At 58.2% G+C, this 27130-nt stretch overlaps 1 protein-coding gene across 2 annotated transcripts in view; it reads left to right on the forward strand.

Moving 5' to 3' along the window:
- The window catches only part of NDUFA10 (NADH:ubiquinone oxidoreductase subunit A10), a 45514-nt gene extending 19501 nt beyond the window's left edge, over positions 1 to 26013 (forward strand). The window contains exons 9-10 of one of the 2 annotated variants that reach the window (XM_051840752.3): positions 5678 to 5786; positions 25623 to 26013. In XM_051840752.3, coding sequence (XP_051696712.1) covers positions 5678 to 5786; positions 25623 to 25691 — 178 coding nt within the window. In that variant the 3' untranslated portion in view covers positions 25692 to 26013. The remainder of the gene's footprint in view (positions 1 to 5677; positions 5787 to 25622) is intronic. The other variant, XM_051840753.3, reaches the window with a different exon arrangement.
- Positions 26014 to 27130: the final 1117 nt, after the last annotated feature.

A 27130-nucleotide genomic window follows, 5' to 3' on the forward strand; every position in this document is an offset into this window, starting at 1 on the left:
GGGCTCCCGAGCAGCGTCCTCGCTTCTGGAGAGCTCTGTGTTCATTTTCATTTAGTTCAAAACATTTAAAAAGCTCTCGAGAGTTCTTTGACCAACAGGATTTTAGGAGTGTGTTGTTTAATCTCCACGTATTTAGGGATTTTCCAACTTTCTGTTGGTGAGGGCCACTTTAGTTCCGCTGTGGTCTGAGAACATGCATTGCATAGTCATGATGGCTGATGGCTGTTCTGGCGCACACATTGGCCAGGAATGCTGTCTGTCGTGATTGAGGGGCGTGGACTCTGCTCTCGTCCTTGCTGATTCTCTGATGGATCTGTTTCTGGTGGAGGAAGGTCGGTCTCCATCATCAGTACCACATTGTTTGTTTCTCCTCTGAGTACACACGTGGGTGGGGCCCATGTCTGGGAGGGGTGACCCCTTGGTCCCGATGCTCTCCTGTGCCGAAGGCTGCTCTGTGGAGTTCCTGCAGCTGCTCCTGCTTCTCCACCCTTACCTCTAGCGCAGATCTTTACAGTTAAGTGATTTTCTCATACACAGGTAGTTGGGTCTTGGCCATCTCTCTCTCTCTCTTTTTTACAGATCGATTTTGTAAGTAACAGAGAGAAGAGGCAGAGAGAGGTCTTCCATCCGATGTTCACTCCCCAGGTGGCCGCAATGGCCAGAGCTGTGCCCATCTGAAGCCAGGAGCTTCCTCCGGTTCTCCCACGCGGGTGCAGGGGCCCAAGGACTTGGGCCGTCTTCTACTGCTTTCCCAGGCCACAGCAGAGAGCTGGATTGGAAGTGGAGCAGCCGGGACTCAAACCGGTACCCATGTGGGATGCCAGCACTGCAGGTGGCAGCTTTACCCGCTACGCCACAGTGCCGACCCCGGCCATCTCTGTTGTGACAGGTGTATTTGAGCCAAGCACACTTAAAACGAGCCTGGGTGTCTCAGTCCACGTCTCACTGGGTGTCTTCTGTTGGCTGTATTTCTGCTCTGTTTCCCTTATTCTGTCTTCTGCCGTCTCAGGATTAGGTTGGGAGTGTGTGAGCCAGTTTTGCTCCCTTGTCTGTTGGTTATCCCTCACGGTTCTCAGAGTGGCGGCAGGGTTCCCAGTGCACATCGGCAGCTCCCTGAAGGCCCCTTTCAAGTTCACTGTCAAGTGCGGTTTCTCCCCTGTGCAGGTGCCTGAGGCAGAAGCGTCCCCACTTCTCCTTCCCTTGCGGATGCCCTGGCTGGCGTTGGTTCCTCTTTTTGTGAGTTGCAAGTGTTCAGAACATGGTCACTCTTGCTCCAGGGTCGGCCCCCTTATCCACGGGCTCTGTGTCCAGGGATTCAGACAACTGTGGGCCAAAGTATTTGGGAAAAACGTGCTGCTGATGTGTCTGGGAAGGCAGTGGAAGGTGGCCCAAGTGCTCGGGTCTCTGCCTCCCGCGTGGAGACCGGGATGCAGCTCTGGGCTCCTGGCTTTGGCCTGTAACCTGTCAGTTACAGCTATTTAGGGAGGGAACCAGCAGATAGAAAATCTGTCTCTTGCTCTCTCTCTCATTCTACCTTCCAAATAAATAAGTAAATCTTTAAAAAAAAGTGTTCAGGAAAAAGTGCCTGCCGTGAACAGATGCAGACTCTCTCACCGTTCCCTGCGCAGTGTGTTAACTGCTGTCTGCGTGGCACTCAGGTCGTGTGGGTGTGAGGGGTGATCGGGGCAGGAGGAGGGACACGGCGCGGCTGAGCCATGGGGCTGAGAGGGAGCGCGGGCCGATCCCTGCGCGCTCTGGGGCGGTGTGGTGTGGCTTCAGCTTTCTGTCATGGAGATAAGGGCAGCGCCTCCAGTCCTTCACTGAGCTGAGCCTGGAAGTCCCTTCCTCATTTTTCACAACTCTTGCTGAGTTTTTAGTGTAGCTGCCTCTGTGAGTGTGCCCGGGGACTGTAATGTGCTCTGTCGTCCCGAGCCTTGCTTGATAAAGCGCTGTGTGTTGCAGCCACGTGCCGTCTACCTTCACGTCTGCGATCTCGCGGCCGGCTCAGGCGCAGCCCTGGGAGGTGTTTGAGCAGTGTGCTGTGCCTGCACCCGGTGCCCCTTCCCGGCGTCTCCTGCGGTGTGACAGCCGTTGTGTTCTCTCTCATAGCCATAGCCATGATTGCCTGGCACCCTCCAAGGGTGGGACCAGGCCTGTGGGGTGCCCTGATGGCCGCCCAGCCTCCAGGTACGCAGGGCCCTGCCGTGCTTCCCTGCACCGTCTGCCTCATCCGTGTCTCTGGAGGAGACTTCGCCACCTGCAGGCTGTGGGTGGGTGTCAGAAGCACAGTGCTGCAGGCAGCGCGGTGGCCCTGGGATGGGAGAGTCGGCGACGGGAGGTGTCCAGGGACACGGCTGAGTCGGGAGGCAGGGTTTCCCGTTCTCTCTTTCCTGCCTTTCTGCTTCCCTCCTTGGTTTTAAACTGCGTGGTGTGACGCTTTGTGCCGTGAGCCAGACTCTGCCTTGCGTCACCTCTGGACGTCCTGTGGTGTCTCTAGGAAGCCTCCAGTGTTTGGAGTCCACCCAGTGCTCTGGGAACAGAATGTCCTCTCACTGCGTTTGGCTTCCCGAATCATAAATGCTTGCTGGTGTCTTTGTTCCTTGTTTTCCTTCACTCTAGAATGTACGAGTTTGTTCTACAGTTTCCTGGGTAGTCACCCTTAATAGTCGTCATTTAAGCTCATAGTCATGAATTGGGAGACTTTAAATTAGTTGTAGTAGGGCCAGCCCTGTGGCGTACTGGGTAAATCCGCCGCCTGCAGTGCTGGCATCCCATATGGGCACTGTTCTGAGTCCTGGCTGCTCCACTTCCCATCCAGCTCTCTGCTGTGGCCTGGGAGAGCAGTAGGAGATGGCCCAGGTCCTTGGGTCCCTGCACCCGCATGGGAGACCTGGAAGAAGCTCCTGGCTCCTGGCTTCGGATTGGCTCAGCTCCGGCGGTTGCAGCCAATTGGGGAGTGAACCGGCGGATGTAAGACCTCTCTCTCTGTCTTTGTCTCTCCTTCTCTCTGTGTGTGACTCTGACTTACAAAATATATAAATAAATCTTAAAAAAATAATAAGCTGTAGACGAATGGCAACAAAAAGTGCACGGGGCGGGCGTGGCGTCGCCGCTGAGACGCCTGCGTTTGAGCCCCGCTCCTGCTCCAAGCCAGCTGCTGCTGCGGCACGCCCTAGGAGGCAGCAGGTGAGGGCGCAAGGACGCGGGTCCCCGCCGTCCGCCTGGCAGACCCTGATGGAGTTCTGGGCTCCTGGCTTTGGCCTGGCCTGGCCCCAGCTGTCGCAGGCATTTGCAGAATGAACCAGCAATGGAAGTTCTCTGTTTTTGTTTCTTTGTCACTCTTTCAAATTAAAAAAAAAAAAAAAAAAAAAAAAAAAAAAAAACACTTTAAAAAGTGTGATGCATAGTTAATATTTCCATGGCTCTGTGTAAGATGTAATTCTGCCAAATTAAGCATAGGTGGTGCTCTTGCTCTACAGATCCAAGGCACCCCCCACCCCCGCCATGAAGTTCTTCAGATTTTCCAGCGATTTGTTATGCTTTTCAAACTGTAACAGGGTGGGACATGTCCAGCTGTGGGCCGTGTACGGCCCGCAAAATTTGGTCTGGCCCTGCCATAGCAACTGCAGGGGGGACTCAAATTCCAATAAACCTATAGCAGGCTAATTTTTAAAAAAGATTTATGTATTTATTTGAAAGACAGAGTTAGAGAGAAAGGTCTTCCACTGGTTCACTCCCCAGATGGCCACTACAGCTGGAGCTGTGCCGATCTGAAGCCAGGAGCTTCTTCCAGGTCTCCCACGTGGGTGCAGGGCCCAAGGACCTGTCCATCTTCTACTGCTTTCCCAGGCTACAGCAGAGAGCTGGATCGGAATTGGAGCAGCCGGGTCTCGAACTGGTGCCCATGTGGGATGCCAGCACTGCAGGTGGCAGCTTTACCTTCTGTGCCACAGTGCCAGCCCAGGCCCCTGATATTGTAAACGTCCAAATGGCCCTTGGCAGAACAAAGGTTCCCTGCCCCTAAACTCTAGAGAAACCAAGCCAGCCTTCCCACCGTGGTGCTTGTTGGCATTTGAAATACAGACTTCTCTCGAGATTTGTTGCCGTGGCATTGCTGCAGAAATTCTTACGTGACTTTTTACATGCAGAATCACTGGATTTGTGTGGCCAGTAAGCAGATGTGCACACAGGACACAGGACACAGGACACAGGCACAGATTGTACCCACCTCAGCACAAGCCCCTGTGGCCTGGGGAAGGGCTTTGGTGCTGGGGAACTTCACAGCGCTTGTGGTGTAATGGAATTGAAAAACAGGTTTATTTTGGTGGACAAGATGTGAGATCTGTGTGGTTTTCCGTAATACCCATTTTCTGTGGGCTCTGTGAAGAGCCCTCCTGTGGACAGGTGCACTATTTGTGTACAAACTGATTGCATTTCTAACAGCCCAAAACTGCAGTCTCAGAAAATCCCGGAACTTTATGCCTTTAGCTTGCTTCGTTTTTTTTTTTTTTTTTTTTTTTTTTTTTAATATATAGATAGATAGATATAGATGTCTTTTGACAAGTGAAACTAACTTCGTTAAAACTAAACAATAATCTTTTTGTTTGAGCGTGTACATTGTAGGCATTTGCTTAACTGTGTGGAGACGTGTGTAAATACACCTGGGAAAGCAAGCACATGGTTTGCATGGCGAGGTGTAGGCATGGCGAGGCGTGGCACGTGGCGTGGCGAGGCGTGGTGAGGCATCGGGTCCCTGGGTTGCTAGCTGTGTTTGAGGGACACAGCCTGGCTGGGGCTCTCAGCTGCCTGTAGCCCCAGCCCTCGCTGTCTGCTCTCTGGGACTGTGATCTGGGCCGGTGGCTGCGTGTTCTGACTGAGAGGTGCTGTCCGGGGCAGCCTGCAGAGCCGCGGGCCACGCCTGGAGGCCTGGTGGAGGCCAGGATTCTCTTCTGCTCCATGACAGACAAGAAACATCTAAGCCTTATAGCTCGTTAATGCGAAAGTGGCCTTTTAAAATTATTATTGCCTCTGTTTTGAGCCCTTAAGGAAGGAGACTTTATGCTCACGTTCCTAAAAGCTCAAAAAGTGTTTTTCATCTTCTAGTATAGTGGTTACGTTCAACGAAATTTAACTTGAAGTAAGCAGATTATAAAAGTGCAAATAAATATTTTAGCATTTGGCAAGATGGACTGTCCAGTACGGGGAGTGTCCTGTGCTACTTGTCGATGGACCAGAGCTTTCACCCAGAGCCACCCACCATCGGCGTGCCCCGTGCCCTGAGCGCCGGGGTGTCTCACGTCGTGTCTGCAGACAGCCTCGGCCTGGACAGCAGCAGCAGGAGCACGCGGCTCGAGTCGTCCCTGGGAGAGAAGGTTGCTGAGGGCGGGACACGAGGCACTTTGGAGCTTTTCACTGCTGCTCTCTGGGCTCCTTTTCTCCTGATTGCCAAGTCACGTCCAGGCCCAGAGGGTCCGCGCCTGCGGGCACTGAGGCGGGAAGGCTGTTGCAGGTCCTGGGTGTGATTCCGGAAAAGCAGCTCCAGAGAGACTGAATGGTTTGCTCCTGGGCTGCCTGTGGACGAGCCACGTCTGCAAGCGTGAGAGGGTTTTATGCGCACGCCTGAAGCCCACCTGTGAGACCCGAACTGACGGCGCGGCCTCTGTCTGTCTCTTCTCAGGGTTCAGAACAAGCTGGACGTGCTGAATTACACCAGCATCCCCTTGTACCTCCCGGAGGTCACCATCGGGGCTCACCAGAGCAACCGCCTCTTCCAGGCATTCAGAGAGGTGAGACCTCCGGCCCCCGGAAGCCGGCAGGGGTGGGCCTGGAGCCGTGGGGACGCTGGGCCGCTTCTCCCGAGCTTTTCCCCCTCGTTCCTGTGTGTGGGGCTGCTGAGGTCCAGCGGTGGCAGGTGCCAGCAGAGCTGTGCCGCTGGGCGACCTTCCTGGACAGGCACAGGCCTCAGGGCTGGAGCTGTGTTCCCCGTTTCTTGCTTGTCAGGTGGCACTGGCGTCCTGCTCCGACCACGTGGGAGCGGGCAGAGTGGGCAGATGTCGCCTTGATCCTCTCCCCTAACTTCCACACCTCTGTTGTGCGTCATTTGTTCTCCCCATGGCACGGAGAATCGTGTGTGGCCAGCTCTGTTGGGCCGGGGCCATTCCTCAGTGCCACGTGGGCCCCTCCCGGGGGACGGCAGGTGTGCTGCTGAGCGCCGGTGGTCAGCAGCGTAGGGGGACGTCCTCCATGTCCTCGGCTGCGTCCCGTGTGCCGCCGGGCCGTGTGTGACACCTGCTGGCCACTTCCTCACCTTGATTCTCTGAGAGCGGTGTCGCACGGCTGCGTAGGTGTCGTTGCTGCTGGCGTGACATTTTCTCCCGAGCGAGTTCTTGTGGCTGTTTGGAAAGTGATTTTACTCAGCGTAGAAATTTGGTGACACACACGGCCGTGACGCTGCCCTCGGGAGCAGCTGCACTTCCTGTGTGTCCTTTCCTTCTGTGTCCATTGCACGTGTGAGTGCTGGTGTCGAGTCTCTTCCAAGTGGGGTTGCACGTCGGCTTCCTCACTGCTGGGGCCTGAGGCAGCTCTCGCTCCAGCGGGGTCTCCTGTGCTGTACCTGTCGGTTCAGAAAACCCACGTGTGATGGGCCCAGACCGGACCACGTGTGACCGGCCCAGACAGACCCTGCGGGGTCTGTCTCCCCTGTGGCTTCGTTGTCCTTGCGTCGCCACTCCCTGTGTGCCCAGGCTGCCCGGGGCTTCCTGCTGGTCTCCTGGGCCGGCCTCTCTGCAGCCCTGTCTCCCTCCTGCGGAGCCTGCCTGGAGGCCCTTCCTGCAAGGGGAGGTGTGGTGGTGCCTCCTCGTGCTGGGTCTGTGCCTCCCCGGAAGCCTGTCGGAGTTTGTGTGTTTTGGGGCTGTAAGATTAGATGGATTTAAATTAGAATCGCTATCTTGGTAGTATTTCCCTTTGTACATTTCAGAATTTTTCTGTTTATCTTCAGAGGTGATTCTTACCTTAAAGTTTGTTTTATTCAAATTTATGTAGCATTTAGAACTTTCTTCAGCTAGTATTTGCCTGATGGAGGTTTTTCCCCTACATATTTTCATTTTAACCTCTCTGTGTCTTTATATTTCATGTGAGTATCCTATAGCCTGTAAATAGTTGTTTAAATTCTGTGCCACGTTAAGCGTTTATAATAGTTACCTGCTCACATCACAGCAGGCATCAACACGCGCTTCTGTAGCCTGTCATGCCATGTGTATTTTTCCTGCTTCTCCTATGTATTATTTTTCCTTTCTTCCTTTCTTTATTTGGATTTTTAAAAATGATTATTCCGTTCATCCCCCTCTGCTTGCTACTTGTCATTCTTTTAATAGCTTCAAGTGATAAGCCTGTAGTTCAAATACTCTTCTTGGATTTCTGGAAGGCTGGCGTGCATGAGTCGTTTTCCAGTGCAGAACAGAGCCAGACCACGGAATCCCCAACTCCAGCCGCCCAGCTGTGGCACTGCTGCTCCGGGCCTGTGGGGTGGCTCCACGTGGCCGAGCCTGCAGCCACGGCCCTGACCCCTCCCCCAGCCTGTGCAGCTGCAGCTGTTCCACCGTCGTTGGCCTCTGCTGACAGCACGTCCTCACACTGATTGTCCACAGTGGTCTTTACCTGATCTTCATTTTATACCTGTTTGGTGCTTTGAAGTATTTCAAACTTTAAAAATGACAAGGAGCACATGGCTAAGAGACTGAGTTAGCACGCTGTGCCGTTTCCTTCAGGCACGTGGTCGTGTGGCTCTCAGTGCGTGGCCCTGTGAGCTTCTCTGGGTCGCTGACGGGGACACTGGCCCTGGGCTCGGATGCTGAGTGGGTGTGGCAAGCACTCTGTCCGATCCTGACGTCCAGTGAGGTTGGAGAGTCTCCGCACAGCGCTACTTTCCCCAGCCCTGGCCCGAGCTGCCGGTGTTGGGAAACAGGCCCTGAGACGGCACCTCCTGCTCTCAGCCCTGGCTCTGGGGGCTCGGCCAGCCCCGTGTTGTGCCGGATCTGTCTCTGGTCTGAGGCTGGGCCCCTTCCTCTGGGTTTTCTTCGTGTTCAGGGCTTGAGGCTGTGAGGACAGCAAAGTCAGTGCCTTCGCCACCCCTCAGTTTGTCTCCCGGGTGTTGTTCCCCGGGGAGGTCTGGGCTGTGGGTCCTGTGGGAGCGTCAGAGAACGCCTCCCCCGCTGCTCGAATCGCCTGTGTCTGCAGGTGACGCCCGCACGCGGGCTGGCCAGGTGCTTGGAGCCTGCGGGATGGCCTTCGGGTGCTGTTGCACCCCTGGCTCTCTCGGCTGGACTGATGATTACTGTGCTGATGCCAAGCTGGGATTTTTCCCAAATCCGCCGTTCCTGTATCAGCAGCATCCAGTGTACAGAAGCATATTCTTTTCCCCCATTTTCAGTTCTCTTAGTCATTCGTGTCGGGGAGGAGTCCCGGCTTCCTGTGTATGTAGGACGTTTATTTCAGTGTTTCCCTGTACGTGCAGACCGTGGATCCACGCGGTGTCTCCTGCTACAGCGAGCAGGGTCCTCACAGCGTGCTGTGGTCCTGGCTCCTCCTCACGGGGGGAGACCTGGCTCCCTGGACCTCCTTTCTCTTGCTGGATCAGCCACCCTGTGTGTGATCTGCTCCTCCCTCGGCCACTGCTGCTCCCTGGACCGTGTGCTCCACCCAACCTGTGCAGGTGCAGAGCCGTCCGGCCCAGTGGTTCTCATTCCGGAAGAACGTTTTCATCAAGGACAGAACTCCAAATCGCCAGTTTTCTCCTTCAGCACCTCTGAGTTTCCCGCACCCACGCCTCTGGCTTTCTTATCGCTCGTAAGGACACGTATGGTGTTGCTCATGGGAAGATAATGCTCCCTGTTTCTCTGGCAGGGTCTGTGGAAGGACCTTCTGGCTTGTGTGAAGCCTTGTGCTATGTAGACTGTACGTGGTGTGCACCTCTGTCTGTCCCACTTTGCTGGCACTTGGCACATGCTGGCCCATGGCTGACAGTCACGTCCATGCCACTGTTGCTGCGTTTCCCTCTGCTCTCCTTGGGATCCGGTGGGCTCTGCACTGGGCCTTCAAGGACCCCGTGCTGGGCTTCCATGGGCCCCGTGCTGGGCTTCCGTGGGCCCCGTGCTGGGTCTCAGTGGGCCCTGTGCTGGGCTTCTGTGGGCCCTGTGCTGGGCTTCTGTGGGCCCTGTGCTGGGCTTCTGTGGGCTCTGTTCTGGGCCTCTGTGGGCCCCGTGCTGGGCTTCCGTGGGCCCCGTGCTGGGCCTCCGTGGGCCCCGTGCTGGGCCTCCGTGGGCCCCGTGCTGGGTCTCCGTGGGCCCCGTGCTGGGTCTCCGGGGGCCCCGTGCTGGGTCTCCGGGGGCCCCGTGCTGGGCCTCCGTGGGCTCTGTTCTGGGCCTCTGTGGGCCCCGTGCTGGGCCTGTCCACCATGTTCTTATGTCCTTTGCTGTCTTCTCTTGCTTTGCTTGTTGCCTTCTTGGGAGGAATCTACTGGGCGTGCTATTCCAAGTTACTGAACTAGAACCCGGTGTGCCGGCGCCGCTAGGAGGAGGATTAGCCTATTGAGCCACGGCGCCGGCCCTTTTTTTTTTTTAAGTTCTCCAACTCACCCCATAGAGGGCTCAGCATGGTCCCCAGGCAGGGGACCAAGAGATTTGGTGACAGAAGTTGGAAGGACAGGGCTTGTCCTTGTGTGGTTGTCTGATCTGACAGGTGGTCCGGCTACAGTGTCCACCGAGTGTGAGGGTGAAGCAGCCTGCGTCACAGCACACTCTGACAGTGCCACTGTCATGTAAGTGCTGTTTCCTTCCCTCGCAGACAGCCCACTGTCAGCTGTGGAGGCCGCGGCAGGAAGGCAGATTGGTCCTTCTCGCTGGTTTGTGACTGCGTTCTCGTCTCTCCTGCCTGCGTCAGCCACGGTGGGAGGCAGAAGCCAGCCTGGCGCACAGTGGGCAGGGAGAAGGACGATCTGGAGACAGGACCTGAGCCAAGGGTGGTGCGTCCTGTCCAGGCAATCCAGGGACAGCAGTGTGAGGAGTCCCCAGGGGAGACAGGCTGTGGGCTGTGCCCCCCATGCCCCAAGGGCTGTACGTCCTGTCCAGGCAGGTGGGAGGCAGCAGTGTAAGGAGCCCCCGCCCCAGAAAGGCTGTGGACTGTGCTCCCCATCCCTCAAGGGCAGTGTGTCCCGTCCATGCAGGCCAGGGGCAGCAGTATAGGGAGCCCCCTGGCCCAGAGAGACAGGCTGTGTGTGGACTGCGCCCCCCATCCCCCATGGGCTGTAGGTCCTCTCCAGGAAGGGCAGCGGCAGCAGTATGAGGAGCCCCCTCCCTGGGGGAGTCAGGCTGTGGACTGTGCTCCTGTCCTGTCAGAGTTTGAGGCTCTGAGTTTTAGTAAGTCACTGTACAATTTGAATTGCCAAAGACTGCTTTCTGGAACTGCACGTTGTAAGAAGCAGTGAAGGCCGGCGCTGTGGCTCACTTGGCTAATCCTCTGCCTGTGGTGCCGGCGCCCCGGGTTCTAGTCCCGGTTGGGGCGCTAGATTCTGTTCTGGTTGCTCCTCTTCCAGACCAGCTCTCTGCTGTGGCCCAGGAAGGCAGTGGAGGATGGCCCAAGTGCTTGGGCCCTGCACCATGTGGGAGACCAGGAGGAAGCACCTGGCTCCTGGCTTTGGATCGGTGCAGTGTGCTGGCCATAGCGGCCATTTAGAGGGTGAACCAACGGAAGGAAGACCTTTCTCTCTGTCTCTCTCTCTCACTGTCTAACTCTGCCTGTCAAAAGAAAAAAAAAAGAAAAAAGAAGAAGTGAAGATCTGAGAGGAAAGCTTTTTAGACGAGGGTTCAGGCTTTGCTTTATGCACTTTACAAAGATGCAAGACGAAAGAAATTAAAAATCGGGCTTTTGTCAGAGACAAGACTGCTCAGGTAGGACAGACACAAAGCTGGTTGTCAGGAGCTTGTGGCTGTGGAGCCCACCTGCCCTGCCGCGGGCTCCACGGAGAGCGCGGCCCACCTGCCCTGCCGCTGGCTCCACAGAGAGCGCGGTCCACCTGCTCTTCCACGGGTTCCACGGAGAGCGCGGCCCACCTGCCCTGCCGCGGGCTCCACGGGGAGCGCGGCCCACCTGCTCTTCCACGGGTTCCACGGAGAGCGCGGCCCACCTGCCCTGCCGCGGGCTCCACGGAGAGCGCGGCCCACCTGCTCTTCCACGGGTTCCACGGAGAGCGCGGCCCACCTGCCCTGCCGCGGGCTCCACGGAGAGCGCGGCCCACCTGCCCTGCCGCGGGCTCCACGGGAACAGGAAGGGAAGGGGCTGGCACGGGCAGGGTGCTTGTTTCCTGGACGAGGCCCACAGCAGTGTCCGTGGAAGGTCACCACCCTTTCTAGGAGGTTGTTTTGTTTGTTTTTTAGATGTTGAAAATATATTCTGTGTTTTAGCCAAAGTCCACAAACAGGAGAAATCTGTGCAATCCCAGTTAATGTTGTAAAGATAATAAAATTCAAAAAGCATACCTCAGAGCTGCATGGGAAACTCAGGTGTGCTCGTCCGTGCTAGCAGATGCTCACGAGGCACGAGGAGGCGGCCCTGCGCCTGGGGATGCCCGGCTCATAGGTGTTTAAACGTTTGTTTATTTTCTACTTGAAAGAGAAATAAGTCTTCACTCCTCAAGTTGCTGCAACAGCTAGGCCAGGCCGAAGCCAATAGCTGAGATCTCTTCCTGGTCTCCCACGTGGGTGCAGGGGCCAGGCGCTGGGCATCTTCTACTGCCTTCCCAGGCCATAGCAGGAGCCGGAGCAGAAGTGGAGCAGCAGGACTCCAGCCAGCGCCAGGACAAGATGCCGGCACTGCAGGTGGCCCCTGAGCTCTGCACCGCAGCACCAGCCCCGAGGAGCTGTGCTCTGACCTTTGTTTTTAAAGCTGTGGTCTCCTCTTCTCTTTCAGGATCTTTCTGTCTTTGGTGTTTTAGTTCAGCAAGATGGGTCTAGACTTGAAGTTTATATTTATCCCAGTGCTTTCTGCGTGCTGCTGGCTGGTTCGAAATCTGATCCTGTATCTGGCAGTGCCTGGTCTGGGGGTCTCTGATTCTGTTGGCAACGCTGCTTCTTTCCTTGGGGCAGACTTCAGGTCCCAGCCCTGTGTCGGGGGCTTTTATCTGTTGCTTACTGAGTATGGCCGCAGGGGGACAGGCGCCCCGCGGACGGGCCTGACACACACGGTGGTGGTGTGATGGCCGCAGGGGGACAGGCGCCCCGCGGACGGGCCTGACACACACGGTGGTGGTGTGATGGCCGCAGGGGGACAGGCGCCCCGCGGACGGGCCTGACACACACGGTGGTGGTGTGATGGCCGCAGAGGGACAGGCACCCCGCAGATGGGCCTGACACACACGGTGGTGGTGTGACGGCCGCAGAGGGACAGGCGCCCTGCAGACGGGCCTGACACACACGGTGGTGGTGTGACGCGTCCCAGGCCTGTTGCCCGTTGTCCACCTGCTCTGCTGCCCTGCTCAGGGTCCTGAGAAGCAGGGGTGTGTGGTGCTTTGGGTGCTGGGCCCGGGAGGCCGTCAGCCGTTTGAGCAGATTCTTAGCAGAAGTGGGGGAGCAGCTCCCACCGCAGACCCAGCCGGGGCTCCTGCCGCACCTCAGCTGGACACCGGCGTCGCCTCTGCTCCCGCAGCTGGCAGTGTGGTGGGAGCTCAGCCTCCGCGCCCCGCCCTGGCTCCCGCAGTCTCCACCCTCGGCCCCTGTGGGCCCTTGCAGAGCTCGGCAGCGCGGTGAAAGCGTTTCTGGTGGTTTTCTGCCAGGAGGCTTGCAGGCCGTCAGGGCTGCCGCCATGCAGGGGGAGGAAGGCGCCAGAGCTGTCTGTGACCCTGAGGCCTGTGGTGGTGCCGAGTCCCGTGTCCGTCCTACAGAGCGCGTCCGACTGGAAATGCTGCGTTCTGTGTGCTCAGTGTTTGCCTAGCGAACGATCCCCAGCTGGAGAAGTCATTAAATCCCCAGCCCTCGGGCAGAGGAAAGAGTTCTGCCTTTTGTTGTGCTCAGATTCCATCCAGGAGGTAGTGCTGCATCGTGGGGCTAGATAGTGGAGTGCGTGTCCCAAGCACTCGCTGCCACCTGCATCTCGGACACGCGTGCCAGACGCAGCTGTCTCCGCACTGCGCTCAGCAGGTGGTGGTGTGCCAGGTGTGTTCCGAGTGCTGGAGCTGTGGTGTCCCGCCCAGTCGGGGAGCTGAGGGTGGACGGACTCGCCCCAGGACACGTGGTGGCCGCAGGCACATGCGGCCTCCTGTGAGAACAGAGAAGAGCCCAGTGTGCCCAGACTCATGGGGCAGGGCCACAGGGAGCAGGGGCGAGACGGGGCGGGGCCATGGGAGTGTTTTGAGGTGGCAGGCCACTCCGCTTGTCAGATTGGACGTTGGCTTAGGGACAGAGGTGGCAGTCAAGGGGCGGCTCAGATGAGAGGTGGAGAGACCTGTGCTGTGACCGAAAAACTGGCCACCGCCCTCCTCCCAAGCCCCTGTTAACAAGTGCCAGTGTTGCCGTCTCCTGCACAAACCACTGTGGGAGGATCCAAGGCCAGGAATGGGGAAGGGGTGGGAGAGCAAGCCCCCAGCTGGGTGGTGGGGGCCTGGCTGCTGTTCTCACTTCTAGACCAGCATGTGTGATCCTGGGAGGGTGCGGGAGCCATCAGAGGTGTGTGATCACCAGTACAAGGGTTCACGTGTCCCCGTGTACATCGTGGCCCTGGGTTGACCTGGCCTGGGGTAGTGAAGGAGCCGGGCCTCGAGTAGGCCTGGAGAGGCCCGGAGACGCCCGGAGATGCCTGGGACGCGGCCCTGCCCTGCTGGGTGCCGACCGCAGCAGGCTTCCAAGGTGTTCCGTCATGTGCTTTATTGGAGCGCGAGTTCGTTTATAAGCAGAAGTTTTAGGACAGGGTTTTAAGACGTGTGAAAGCCAGTGGGAAGGCAGAACCAGGGCCCGCCCCCAGCGGGTGAGCAGACGGCACCGTAGCACCTCCCCTTGGTACCCGTGCCGGCCGTCTCGATCAGCAGCCTTCCTCTCCAGACAGTTTTCACAAAGCACAATTGAATTCTGTCACGACGGCGATGAGTACAGCTGGTGTGGCCGTTGCACCCCCTCGTGGGAAGCGGCAGAAGCGCCCGGGGCCGACGTCTCCGTGGGGCTGGCGTCTGCGGAACTCGCCTGGGCCGGTCTGTCAGCGTGGTCAGGAAGGGCCATGGGGGCCCTGGCCTGCCAGCCCTCGGAGCCCCCGTCTCAGACGCCCAGGAGGGCAGGAGGGGAGCTGAGCCAGCTGAGCCTGGCCTTGGTGCCCGGCTAGCCAGCGCACCTGCCAGGTTTCGGGAGCATCAAGCTTCTTGGCTGTTCTTAGAGACAAAGGCAGGAGGGTGTTTATAGACGAGGGTGGGAGCTAGGGAGGGGTGGGGGAGGTACGAGGGGCAGGTGGTGGACGGAGTGGGTATCCTGAACAGAGGGGCCTCCATTCACCAGGTGCCAGACCACCCTGCAAGAAGGCAAGGACATTCCCAGGGACCGAGACCAGGCAGATCCCTGCTTGTCTCCCACGACCTCACACCTGGTCTTCAGCGAGGCTGTGGCGATGGGTGGGGTGGCCAGGTGTGAAATGAGACCTGGAGCCTGCCCCCTGGTCAGTGAGTGCGGCTGTGGGCTGACCCCTGCTGGCTCTGGTTGCTGAAGGCTCACCTTCTTGCCAACACCCACTGGGCCCTCCCAGTCCCCGCTTCCCATGGGGCGTCAGCTGCAGGCCTTCTCCCGTGTGGTTGCCTTTGTGCGCTTAGTGTTGTGTGGGGCCAGGTGTCTCGGGCACAGCCCTGCAGCACGGAGCTCTGCTGGCGTCAGACTACACCTCGCCGTGTCTGTCTCGGGTGATCGTGTCGTCTGTGGAGGGAACCTGCTGCTGCTCAAACAGCCCCGAGAGCCAGTGCAGGGCAAGGTCAGAGGGCCTCTCAGGGAGCTTGGAATTTGAGCCAGGACTCAAGATGGGCAGGTTTTAATCATTTATGGGCTTTATTCAGAATAAGTCGTTGACTGAGGTAGATTTTAGAGACTGGAAAACAGAACAAGGCAGGGAAGTTGCTCAGGGTCCCTGCTCGATGGAGGACATGGGGTGGTTGTTAAGAAGGCATTTGATGGTGGTGAGGGGCTTCCGAGGGCACTAGCAGGGGCCACACTCCAGAGGCACCGGGAAGCCCCTCGGTGATGCTGTGGTTGGGAGCCAGGAGGTCACCACCATTCCTCTGGTGCCATGGCCTGCGGGGGAGGGAGGGGTGGAAACAAGCAGAGGTCTTGGAAGGGATGGCGGGTGGGGTCTGGGGGTGTGGGATTCAGAGGAGAGAGGCTGGAGCCAGGCCAGCTAGCACTGTGCCACTGCAGTGACCTGGGCTGTACACTATTGCCGTGGGAGGCACCGTGGTGGCTGTGCCCTGGTGGAGATGAGCAGAGGTTGTATGGTGATGGCTCCTGGCACGGTGTGCTGCTCCAAGCTCCACAGGGGCCCTTCCGTGGTGAGTGCGTACCCCTCCCGGCCGTGTTGCTGACGTGGCACGGATGGTGGGGCTCGTGGCTTTGTGTGGGCCCTTCCGTGGTGGGTGTGTACTCCTCCCCGGCCGTGTTGGTGATGTGGCACAGATGGTGGGGCTCGTGGCTTTGTGTGGGCCCTCCCGTGGTGGGTGTGTACTCCTCCCCGGCCGTGTTGGTGATGTGGCACAGATGGTGGGGCTCGTGGCTTTGTGTGGGCCCTCCCGTGGTGGGTGTGTACTCCTCCCCGGCCGTGTTGGTGATGTGGCACAGATGGTGGGGCTCGTGGCTTTGTGTGGGCCCTCCCGTGGTGGGTGCGTCCCCCTCCCCAGCTGTGTTGGTGACAGGACACGGCAAAGAAAGGCCTTTGTAGAGCGAGAGACCCTAGATGCTCACACGAGAAGGAATTATTTTGTTTTTGTTTTGTTCGTCCTCTGACCTGCACAGTTTTTGAAGATTTTATTTACTTGAAAGAGAGTTATATATATAGAAAGATCTGTCTGGTGGTTCACTCCCCAGTGACCAGCAGTGACCAGCGCTGGTCCAGGCTGAAGCCAGGAACCAGGAGCTTCATCCGGTTCTCCCGGTGGGTGGCCGGGGCCCAAACACTTGGGCCATCTTCTGCTGCTTTTCCCAGGCCATTAGCAGGGAGCTGGAATGGAGCAGCCAGGACTCAAACTGGTGTCATATGGGGTGCCCGTGTTGCAGGCGGTACCTGCACGCCACAGAACCCGCCCCTGACTTGGGCATGTTTGACTGGTTCTATCGCTGGGTCACTGCGTTCTGGTGACTCTCATGTCTGTCCACTCTTCAGGGCCTGCGCAGCGTGGACGCTCAGGCGCCTTGGGAATCCCAGCTTCCACCCAGAGCCGTGTGTTCGGTTAGCGACCACCCACTGTGTGCACCGTCTTAGCACACTGAGGCGCGTGCGACACTGCTGCTCGCCGTGGCACCCAGGCCGCGCGGCAGGCCCTGTGCTCCTGCACAGTCCTCCCTGGGCGCAGCTGATTTGCTTCCTGCTTTGCTGCTGTTGGTCCAGTTCAAGGAGGTCGGATGCCATTAACATCCTGTGCTCCCTCCGTGGAAGTGACCGACCGAGACAGTTGCCAGGACAACAGGATCTTCGACTTTCTCTCCTGCTGTTTTTATTTCTTTACTGTCTCACATTGTTTTCATTTTCATTACCAAGTTCTTTGCCATTTTAAAAAAAGATTTTATTTATTTATTTGAATAAGGCAGAGTCACAGAGAGTAAGAGAGATCTTCATCTGGTTCACTCCCCAAATGGCGCTGGCACAAGGGCGCTGGACCTGGCCAAAGCCAGGAGCTTGGAGCTCCATCCATGTCTCCCACGTGGGTGCAGAGGCCCAAAGAGTTGGGTCATCCTCTGCTGCTTTCCCAAGTGCATTAGCAGGAAGCTGGATCGGAAGTGGAACAGCCGGGACTGAAACTGGTGCCCGTACGGATGCTGGTGTTGCACACGGCAGCTTAACCTGCTGTGCCGCCATATCAGCCCCTTCTCTGCCATTTTTTAAGAATATATATCTATTTGAGAGGCAGAGAGAGATCTTCCATCTGCTTCCAAATGGCCACAATGGCCAGGGCTGGACCAGGCCAAAGTCAGAATTTCGTTTGCGTCTCCCACATAGATGCCAGAGGTCCAAGGACTCGGGCCATCATCTGCTCTCCCGGGTGCATTAGCATTGGAGCAGCTGGAACGCTGACCAGGGTTCTGACAGGGGATGCAGGGCCATCATCTGCTCTCCCGGGTGCATTAGCGAGCAGCTGGAACACTGACCAGGGTTCTGACAGGGGATGCAGGGCCATCATCTGCTCTCCCGGGTGCATTAGCGAGCAGCTGGAACACTGACCAAGCTTCTGACAGGGGATGCAGGGCCATCATCTGCTCTCCCGGGTGCATTAGCGAGCAGCTGGATTGGAAATGGAGCAGCTGGAACACTGACCAGGGTTCTGATACAAGATGCAGTCAGTCACACATCAGTTTAACCCATAGCTGCATCATGCGGGCCCCCATCTTTGCCATTTAAAAATAGAGATGTTTTCAAATCGCTTTAAATATGTTTGGGACTGGGTTGTGGTGCAGTGGGTTGAGCTGCCACCTGTGGTGCCGGAGTCCCACGTCTGAGCGCCTCTTCCAGTCCAGGGAGCTCATCTTCTGACCCAGCTCTGCTCATGCGCCTGGGAAAGCAGTGGAGGGTGGCCAAGTACGTGAGCCCCTGGGGGAGGCACGGATGGAGTTCCAGGCTCCTGTTTTTAGCCTGGTCCAGACCCTGCCACGTGGCCATTTGGGGAGTGAACCAGCTGGTAAAAGATCTCTGTCTCCCCCCACCCCTCTGTCTTTGTTCAGATATATGCGTACATGTGTGTGTACATGTGTGCATACATAGAAGTCGTTAAATATGTTAGCACTGCACGTTCTTGACCTCTATAGAATTCACACCGACAGACAAACTTGGAACGAGCAGCAGAGTGCTGGGGTTAATTTATCTGAACGTGTTGAAGCCAGGCCAGGCCCACCTGTGCTGGAGTCCCTCGTGGCGCCGCCTCCCTCACAGCTCCTGTGTTACACAGATTCACAGTGCAGCGGTGGCTCCCCTGAGCTCCGAGGGCGGTGCTCACGCCTTCCCGAGCCCACCAGGAGGCGGGGCTCCTCAGGGCTACAGAGGAGGGCTCCCCGCCCTGTGTGGCTCCGTGCCGCAGGGCAGCTGTGGGCTGCACGTCCCAGCTCGTGTGTGAGGAGCGTCACAGCACGCGTCCCCGGGAGGGAAAGCGAGCGCGGAGGGTGGACTTCTGTGGGTGCTGATTGCCAGGTGTCCGTGGTGCCGGCTGTGGCACTGTTGAAGTGCCACTTGTGTGTGTTCCACAACTTTTTGAAAGCAGACTGTTTACTGTTTTGAGGGATTTAAACAAATACTTAGGAGCTTTTTTTTAAAATCATTCCCAGCTAATAAGAGTTAATGGGATTGAGACACTTCAGCTGTATGATACTGATGTTCATTGCGATGAATTTATAGTTAAAGATGGATGTGTTTATAATAGGATGTAGTGTTTGTGTGTTAAACATAGGAGACACGGGGCCGGCGCTGTGGCATAATTGGTTAACGCCCTGGCCTGAGGCACTGGCATCCCATGTGGGCACCGGTTCTAGTCCCGGCTGCTCCTCTTCCAATCCAGCTCTCTGCTATGGCCTGGGAAAGCAGTAGAAGATGGCCCAAGTCCTTGGGCCCCTGCACCCATGTGGGAGATCTGGAAGAAGCTCCTGGCTCCTGGCTTTGGATCGGTCCAGCTCTGGCTGTTGAGGCCATCTGGGGAGTGAACCATCGGATGGAAAACCACTCTCCCTCTCTCTGCCTCTCTTCTCTCTGTGTAATTCTGACTTTCAAATGAATGAATATTTTTTATAAAAATAGGAGACACTTTCAAAATAGATTTTTTTAGCATGCTGCTCAAATGATTATTTTACTTATTTGAAAGACAGATTTCCTGTCTGTTGGTTCACTCACCAGACGCCCACAACACCCGGGGCTGGGCTGGGCCAGGCCGAAGCCAGGAAGCAGGAACTCCATCCGGGTCTCCCACATGGTGGCCCCCTGCGCGAGCCGTCACTGCTGCCTCCCAGGGCGTGCACTAGCAGGAAGCCAGAAGTGCAAGCCAAGCTGAGGCTTCAGCCCAGGTTCTCTAGGGGTGCAGCGCCGAGCCCTTCCCAGCTGCACAGACGGGCACCCGCAGGGCGTTTTCTCAATACGGATTCTGATCAAATGGGAAATTGTGACTTCGATTTTATTAGATTCATTTATGCTATACAGTGATGAAAGTTTAGGAAAACTGTACATGAAGAAATGACGACCATAATTTCTACAATGCTCTTCTTTAAAATTAATGAAAAATTCTAAGCAGAACTCATTAACATTTATATTTAATAATGGAAAATGGGAGTTGGAAATTGGAATTCCCAAATCACTGCAGAGCTGTTTAGTGTAAAGTCCTCAGAGTGTTGAGACAGAGGAGTCGATTGTGTTTAATACAGCCCAGGAGGCAGAGGGTTCGGTGCTGGCATCCGGGTCCCCCAGGAAAGCTCTCTAAGCTGAGAAGCTGTGAGTGTCATTGAAGGTCCCCAGGGCGGCTCCCAGGATGGAAATGCGCCCCATGACAGTCCTTGGAGGTTCCATACACCATGACCATACCTGGAGGGACGGCGCCCCATGACAGTACCTGAGGGACTGTGCTCCATGGCAGTACCTGGAGGCACCATGCCCCATGACAGTACCTGAGGGACTGTGCTCCATGGCAGTACCTGGAGGCACCATGCCCCAAGACAGTACCTGAGGGACTGTGCTCCATGGCAGTACCTGGAGGCACGGCGCCCCATGACAGTACCTGAGGGACTGTGCTCCATGGCAGTACCTGGAGGCACCATGCCCCAAGACAGTACCTGAGGGACTGTGCTCCATGGCAGTACCTGGAGCACGGCGCCCCATGACAGTACCTGGAGGCACCATGCCCCAAGACAGTACCTGAGGGACTGTGACCCATGACAGTCCTTGGAGGTTCCACGCACCAGAGACAGTACCTGGAGGCACCACGCCCCATGACAGTGTCTGGAGGCACCATGCCCCATGACAGTGTCTGGAGGTACTGCATCCCATGGCAGTACCTGAGGGACTGTGCCCCAAGGACAGTACCTGGAGACACCATGCCCCAAGGACAATACCTGAGGGACCGTGCCCCAAGGACAGTGCCTGGAGGCACCATACCCCATGGCAGTACCTGGAGGTCCCGCACCCCGTGACAGTACCTGGAGGTCCCGCACCCCATGACAGTACCTGAGGCACCATGCCCCATGACAGTACCTTCAGGCACCATGCCCCGTGACAGTACCTTCAGGCACCATGCCCCATGACGGTACCTAGAGGTCCCGCGCCCTGTGACAGTACCTGAGGCACCGTGCCCCGTGGCAGTACCTGAGGGACTGTGCCCCGTGACAGTACCTGGAGGTCCCACGCCCCGTGACAGTACCTGGAGGCTGCAGAAGCATGGAGGAAAGAGGAGGACCAGGGTGCACCTAGGGGACCGTCCACGTGAACACGTGTGCCCGTGGCATCTGTGGTGTTGGCCGCAGTGACGTCTCCCAGCCCAGAAACTGCTCTTGCTCACCCGACGGCACAGCCCTGTAGCCAGTGAGGTTCGGAGTTGCATTTTCCCCCTTTTCCCGGCTTCTTAGGATTGCTTTCTGTGCCTCCATTTTGTTTTCTTGGTAGGCTTGCTTTATTTCCTTCCTCAGGCTGTCTTCAGCTTGTCACAGTTGGCTTGCAAACTGCAGGAGTTCCACCACTTCACACGCGCAGCCGCCTTCCAGACAGCCCGGCCTCACCCTTCCCCGTGCGCTCGCTCACGGCTTCTGCGTGTGCAGTAGACCTCTCGGTTTAAATGCTTGCTTTCTCTTTTCATTGTGTTTGAAACACAGAGATGGTGAGAGAGAGAGACCTTCTGTCCTCTGGCTCATTCCCCAAATGCCCATAAAAGCCATGTTGGGGCCAGGCTGTCTTGGAGCCCAGCGCTCCATCCAGGTTCCTCCAGCGGATGGCAGACGCGAGTACTTGCCGCCGCCGCCGCCTGCCAGGCTGTGCGCTACCAGGAAGCCGACTGGGAGCAGAGGAGCAGAGACAGGCAAGGCGCACGCTCCGGGGATGTGGCTGCTGCGCCAAATGACCACCCTGAATTTGTTTAATCTTAGGTTTTCCCCCCACAACTACCATTTCTCCTTTTTTTCTTATTTTTTTTAAGATTTATTGTATTTATTTATTTGAAGAGCAGAGTGACAGAGGAAGAGAGAAAGAGAGTGAGCTTCCCTCTGCTGGTTGACTCCCCAGACGGCTCCAACAACCAGGCGTGGGCCAGCCCAAAGCCGGGGCCAGGAGCTCCATCTGGGTCTCCCACAGGGGTGGCAGAGGCCTGAGCACTTGCGCGTCGTTGCCGCTCTCCCAGGTGTGTTAGCAGGCTGCAGCAGTCAGGACTCGAGCCTTCAGTCCAGGATGGAGAGGGGGCGTGGCAGGCAGGGCTTACCTGCGCCACCGCGCCACCCCGTGCCTACCATTGCTGACGGCCTCGCTCCTCCGGGTGGATGTAAGTTTGTACCCAGCATCCTCATCTTCTGCCTGAGTGAGTTCTCAGCAGTGGCTCCTCGCACGGGTCTGGGAGCGATGGCTTCTGTTAGCTGCTGTCTGAGGGTATGTATTTGTCTCAGGTTCACTTTGGCCCGTGATTTCAGTGGATAGAGAAGTCGAGGGTGACAGCCCCTTCCCCATACCTCGTGTTGTGTGGTTGCCTCGTGTCCCGCATGGTGGCGTTTTGCCCAGAGAGGAAGGTGCTTGGACCCCAGACAGGCTGCGTGTGCACTCCAGTGCCCCTCTCTGTGTAGGCTTGCCTGGGAGTGCTCTCTGCCAGCCCCAACACCCCCGAGCAGGCAGCTGACCCATGAGGTGAAGAGCTCCGTCCCCAGGTCACGTGTGGGTTTGTGATTTACTGTGGCTCCGCCCCACTTCAGTAAACTCGGTTTTTTATTTTCAGCGGGAGGGGTGGGAAAACAGCCTCTGAAGGGGGCCGTGAGTCTCCCGAGTCCAAGAGCTGTGGGGAGGAAGTCCCCTCACCTGCGGGGCTCCCTGTGCGCGTGGGGGGCGTCCTCCCTCCTGGAGCCGCCCTGCGTGCACTCAGCAGGTGCTCACACCTGTGCCTGTCAAGTGTGTGTGTGGGCTGCTCCTGGAGTACTGACTGCATACTTGTCCCCCTAACCATTTACACACCCTTCCCGTGTGGGAGGGGCCCGCGTGGTCTCTGGAATTCCACTGCTGTGTGGGAGAGCCCCGGTAGTCATTAGGATCCCGTGGCCAGTGTGGGAAGAGCCTGCATGGTCTTTGAAATCCCACTGACTGTGTGGGAGGGGCCTGTGTGGTCTCTGGGATTCCGTGGCCTGTGCGGGAGGGGCCTGCGTGGTCTCTGGGATTCTGTGGCTGTGTGGGAGGGGCCCGTGTGGTCTCTGGAATTCCACTGCTGTGTGTGAGAGCCCTGGTAGTCATTAGGATCCCGTGGCCAGTGTGGGAGGGGCCTGCGTGGTCTCTGGGATTCCGTGGCCTGTGTGGGAGGGGCCTGCGTGGTCTCTGCGGATCCTGCTGCCCATATGGGAGGGGCCCGCGTGGTCCCTGGGATCCCGCTGCCTGCAGAGAGAGGGCCTGGTGGTCTCTCCCAAGCATCTGAGATGGCTTTCCTAGTGGGGTGAGTGTGCACTGGGTTTTGGCCAGTGCTGGCGTGAAGTGCTCATGCAGAACCAGAAGCTGACTTTGCAGTCTCTCCGTGTGGAGTGTTCTAAATGGGAACCCTCCCGGAGGTGCCAGCTGGCTCAGCAGCACTGGGAAGAGAGCCCCAGGATCTGAGGGCCCCCCGCCAGTTCGATGCCACCCATGGAGTGCAGAGAGCGGATTCCGTGGGGTTAATAGACCCTGGCTGGGCCCAGTGGGTGTGCTGCTGTGCTAGTTTTATTTGCTCCCGTTTAAAATCAGTTTGCAAAGCTGCAAATAGCCCGTCCTCCAAGGGCTGCTGTGGCTGCTCCTGAGCTTGGGGACGAGGTGAAGTGACCGCCCGTGTGCAGGCACGAGGGACCTGTGGGGTGTGCGGCTGGCAGTGTGAACCGTGGCAGCTTTCGGTTCAGCACTCTGGTTGCTCCTGGGGTAAGAGGAACGTGCTTAGTGGTGGGGCCCCTCCGAGACCTGTCGACAGCTGTCCCTGCTCTCATCTGGCCGCTGCCCACTGCCCACAGCTGTGCTGATGCGCAGTGCTGGGCAGGAGTGCCTGGAGGCCTGGCTCTGCCAGCGCCCCCGCTCTGGCCGCTGTCCTGTGCTGTTCTCTCTCCTCTGCTGCACAGACACGGCCGGCGTCCCTGTGAGTGTCGTGTCACTGTGTCCTCTTAGTGCCGGGTTTGGCAGCACTGCGCAGCGGTGTGGGCGGGCTCCCGGCCACAGTCTGTCCTTTCCGCTTCCTGTGTCCATGACCGCCTGCCCTCTGGGGTCCACCCAGTCCCCCAGACAGTGCCTTCGCCACATGAGCTCCTGCAGTGCAGCTTCTAGGGCTGGGGGCACCACATGGACTCCACTCCCAGAGGCCCACACAGAGGACACCTGTGTGTGCACCACCTGTGCGTGCACACGTGCCCTCACCTGGCATTTGAGGTCCACTCTGAGGAGCAGCAGCCCCGGCCTCGTCTCTGTTCCCTTGGTTTCTCCCACCAGTGTGGGCCATAGCCGTGGCCGCTGCCTGGCGCAAGGCCCGGGAGTCGTGTGCTGCCGCTGTCCCTTCCGCAGGTCCTCTGTGTCCTGCCCCACTGCAGAGCTGCAGGCCACGGCCCAGCAACATCTCCCCACATCTCCGCCCAGTCACCCTGGACACGCGATCCCTGTGGTGCCGCGTCCCTCCCACCACCCCTGTCTGCTTAGCTGCTGACCGGTCCCACACTGCCCATTGGTCACCCTCCAGGAAGACCAGCTCCTCCTCCCTGCCACCCAGGCCCGGGGACCTGTCACAGGGGTCAGCCACAGCTCTCCTGTGCCAGAGCTCTCGCTGGAGCCTTGAGGCCTGCACACAGTCAGCGCAGCGGCCTGGGGTCCTCCCGAGCCTGTGGCACCGCCTCCCAGTGTCTGCCCTGCAGCTACACACCCCTGCCCGAGCCAGCAGCTGCCTTGGCGTCACTGGTGAGCGACACAGCCCCGTCTGGTCTCCCTGAGACCACCAACTCCTGAAGGAGCTGGCCAGAGTCCGCCTCCCTGGCGGCTCCCGGGGCCCTGTCCTCTGCCTTGGAGGTGGCTGTGTCATGCGTGCTCGCTGTGGAGAGCTGGAGGGGGCTGACTGGGCGTGCAGTGGCCGGCTGGGCGTGCAGTGGCTGGCTGGGCTGTGCAGTGGCCAGCTGGGCGTGCAGTGGCCGGCTGGGCGTGCAGTGACCGGCGGGGCGTGCAGTGGCTGGCGGGGCCTGCAGTGGCTGGCTGGGCGTGCAGTGGCTGGCGGGGCTGTGCAGCGGCTGGCAGAGCTGTGCAGTGGCCGGCGGGGCTGTGCAGTGGCTGGCGGGGCTGTGCAGCGGCCGGCCGAGCTCGGACGGGCTGTGCAGTGGCCGGCTGCTAATGGCCTTTTGCTGGTTGGAAGCAGTGGCTCTGGTGGTTGGGGAGGACAGGATGTGGGAGACGTGGGTGTGCACGTTGATTCTGTTCCCACGGCTGTCCCTTCTGGGCTACACTGTCCCTGCCACATGCCGCTCTGGGCTGCCTGCCTTCCTGCTGCGGTACCACGCTGAGGCTGCCTTCCCAGGGGAAGGGGCTTCCTTCTCTGACCTTCCTGCCCCTCCTTCACTCACGGTCTTAGCGACCGGGACACTGTTTTGTGGCCACCCCAGCTCCCTCTGTGCTGTGCTCAGAGGCCACCCTCTGTAACTGCCTCTCTGGGGCTCCTTGCCCTGCCTGGGTCCAGCTGGGCGGAGCCAGCAGGAGGCCTGGGCGGCAGGGTGGGAGGGGTCGGTGGGTGGGAGGGGTCGTTTCTTCTCGCTGCTCCCTTCAGCCCTGCTGGGTCCCCATTGCTGTTTCCCACCTGCTCCTCGCCCTGAGCTCAGCGTGGGCCGGGGCCACTCCCACCGTCAGTTCTCTCTGGCCAGACATGGAAAGAGCGCAGTGACGACCCCACAGTGACGACCCCACGGGTGATTTCCCCAGGGAACTTCCCCGTCGTGACGGTCGCAGCCGAAAGAAAGCTCTTGTTCCCCACGGCTCTGCCACCCCCGACCTGCCCCTCACGGTGCCTGCCGCTGCCGACGTATTGAGAACACAGGGGTCGTATGGGTCCTGTGCTGCTCCCCACCTGAGGACGGGAGCCCCTGGCAGGCAGGGCTGCCTCTGTGGGGTCTCCGTCCTCACGCGGAGCACTCACAGACGCTGGTGCTGGGGGGCTGGGCCAACACTGTCGTGCTAAACTCTGTGTGCTGGCTTCCCTCCCACAGCTGCCGGGCCGCAAGTACAGCCCCGGGTACAACGCCGACGTGGGTGACAAGTGGATCTGGCTCAAGTGAGCGCCGCCCTCCGCTCAAGCTGCCACCGTGAGGGAGAAGCTTCCGGTCTGCCTGCCTCTCTCCGACTCCGCAGAGCTTTAAAACTCATGGGAGGAAAATAAGCGATCTGAACATTGTACTGCAGAAGCGGTGTTCTGGCAGACAGCTGTCGCCCTGTGGTTTAGGTCCTGGTGCCGAAGGCACAGCGTGCGAGCTCTTGGAACCCTCGTGGCTGTGTTTGTGCCGGAACAAAACCCTGCCCCACAGGTTTTGTCTGTCTCCCTGCCCTACAGGTTTTGTACACTGTTCAGACTGCAGGAATAAAACCCTTCTGTGTCGCTTCTGCCCCGTGCACCTGCACCCGCGTGCGGGGATCTTTGCACACACAAGTCCTCACCATCTTCCTGTCTCTGGTTGTATGAGATTCCGTTTGGCTTAAACGTGTATGAGCCATCTTTTTTTTTTTTTTTTTTTTTTTGACAGGCAGAGTGGACAGTGAGAGAGAGAGACAGAGAGAAAGGTCTTCCTTTGCCGTTGGTTCACCCTCCAATGGCCGCCGTGGCCGGCGCGCTGTGGCCAGCGCACCGCGCTGATCCGATGGCAGGAGCCAGGAGCCAGGTGCTTTTCCTGGTCTCCCATGGGGTGCAGGGCCCAAGCACCTGGGCCATCCTCCACTGCACTCCCTGGCCACAGCAGAGGGCTGGCCTGGAAGAGGGGCAACCGGGACAGAATCCGGCGCCCCGACCGGGACTAGAACCCGGTGTGCCGGCACCGCTAGGCGGAGGATTAGCCTAGTGAGCTGCGGTGCCGGCCCGTGTATGAGGCATCTCTAAAGAGTTTGTGGAAACTGCGTATTGTGAAAAACTGTGGTTTTCTAAAGTTTTTGAACCAAAGTAAGTTCATCTTCTCATTCCATTTTCCATGGCCTCTGTGGGGTCCCCTTGCTTCACGTCGAAGGGCGTCTCCAGCTGTGTGTTCTGACAGTCTGACCACTGCACGAGACCGAACAGATAAAAAGTAAAGAAGAATTGGGAAAAAGAAGGAAAATGTGAGCACAGGTGTGTTTCAAAGGAGTCGGGGAATGGCTCCTGCGTGGGTGCTGAGACTGGCACTTAGCCTGCTGGTGGGACGAGAGCCCAGCAGAGTGGCGGCCTCCGCCCCCCCCCCCCCCCCCGAGTCAGGCTGCCCTGCAGAAAGGCAGAACGGCACTCTGGGAGCGGGGCGGGTGGAGTTCCCGCAGGCTGGCTGGCTGTCGTCCAGGAAGTCAGCTGTGGGTTGTGGACCTGTCACGTTGCCATTTCCTGCCACAGGCTGCGTTCTGGCCAGCGTGGTCACTCTCAGCCACGTGTGGCTGTTTAAATTCATGGACATCTGGATTGAGCCCCTCAGTTGTTCAGGGGCTCAGTAGCCATGTGGCCTCCTGGCTGGACGGCGCCGAGAGCACTGCCGTGGGCTGAGGG

The sequence above is a fragment of the Oryctolagus cuniculus genome, chromosome 3 (assembly GCF_051225735.1).
Source record: "Oryctolagus cuniculus isolate XC-2025 breed Fujian yellow rabbit chromosome 3, ASM5122573v1, whole genome shotgun sequence".
Lineage (NCBI taxonomy): Eukaryota > Metazoa > Chordata > Mammalia > Lagomorpha > Leporidae > Oryctolagus > Oryctolagus cuniculus.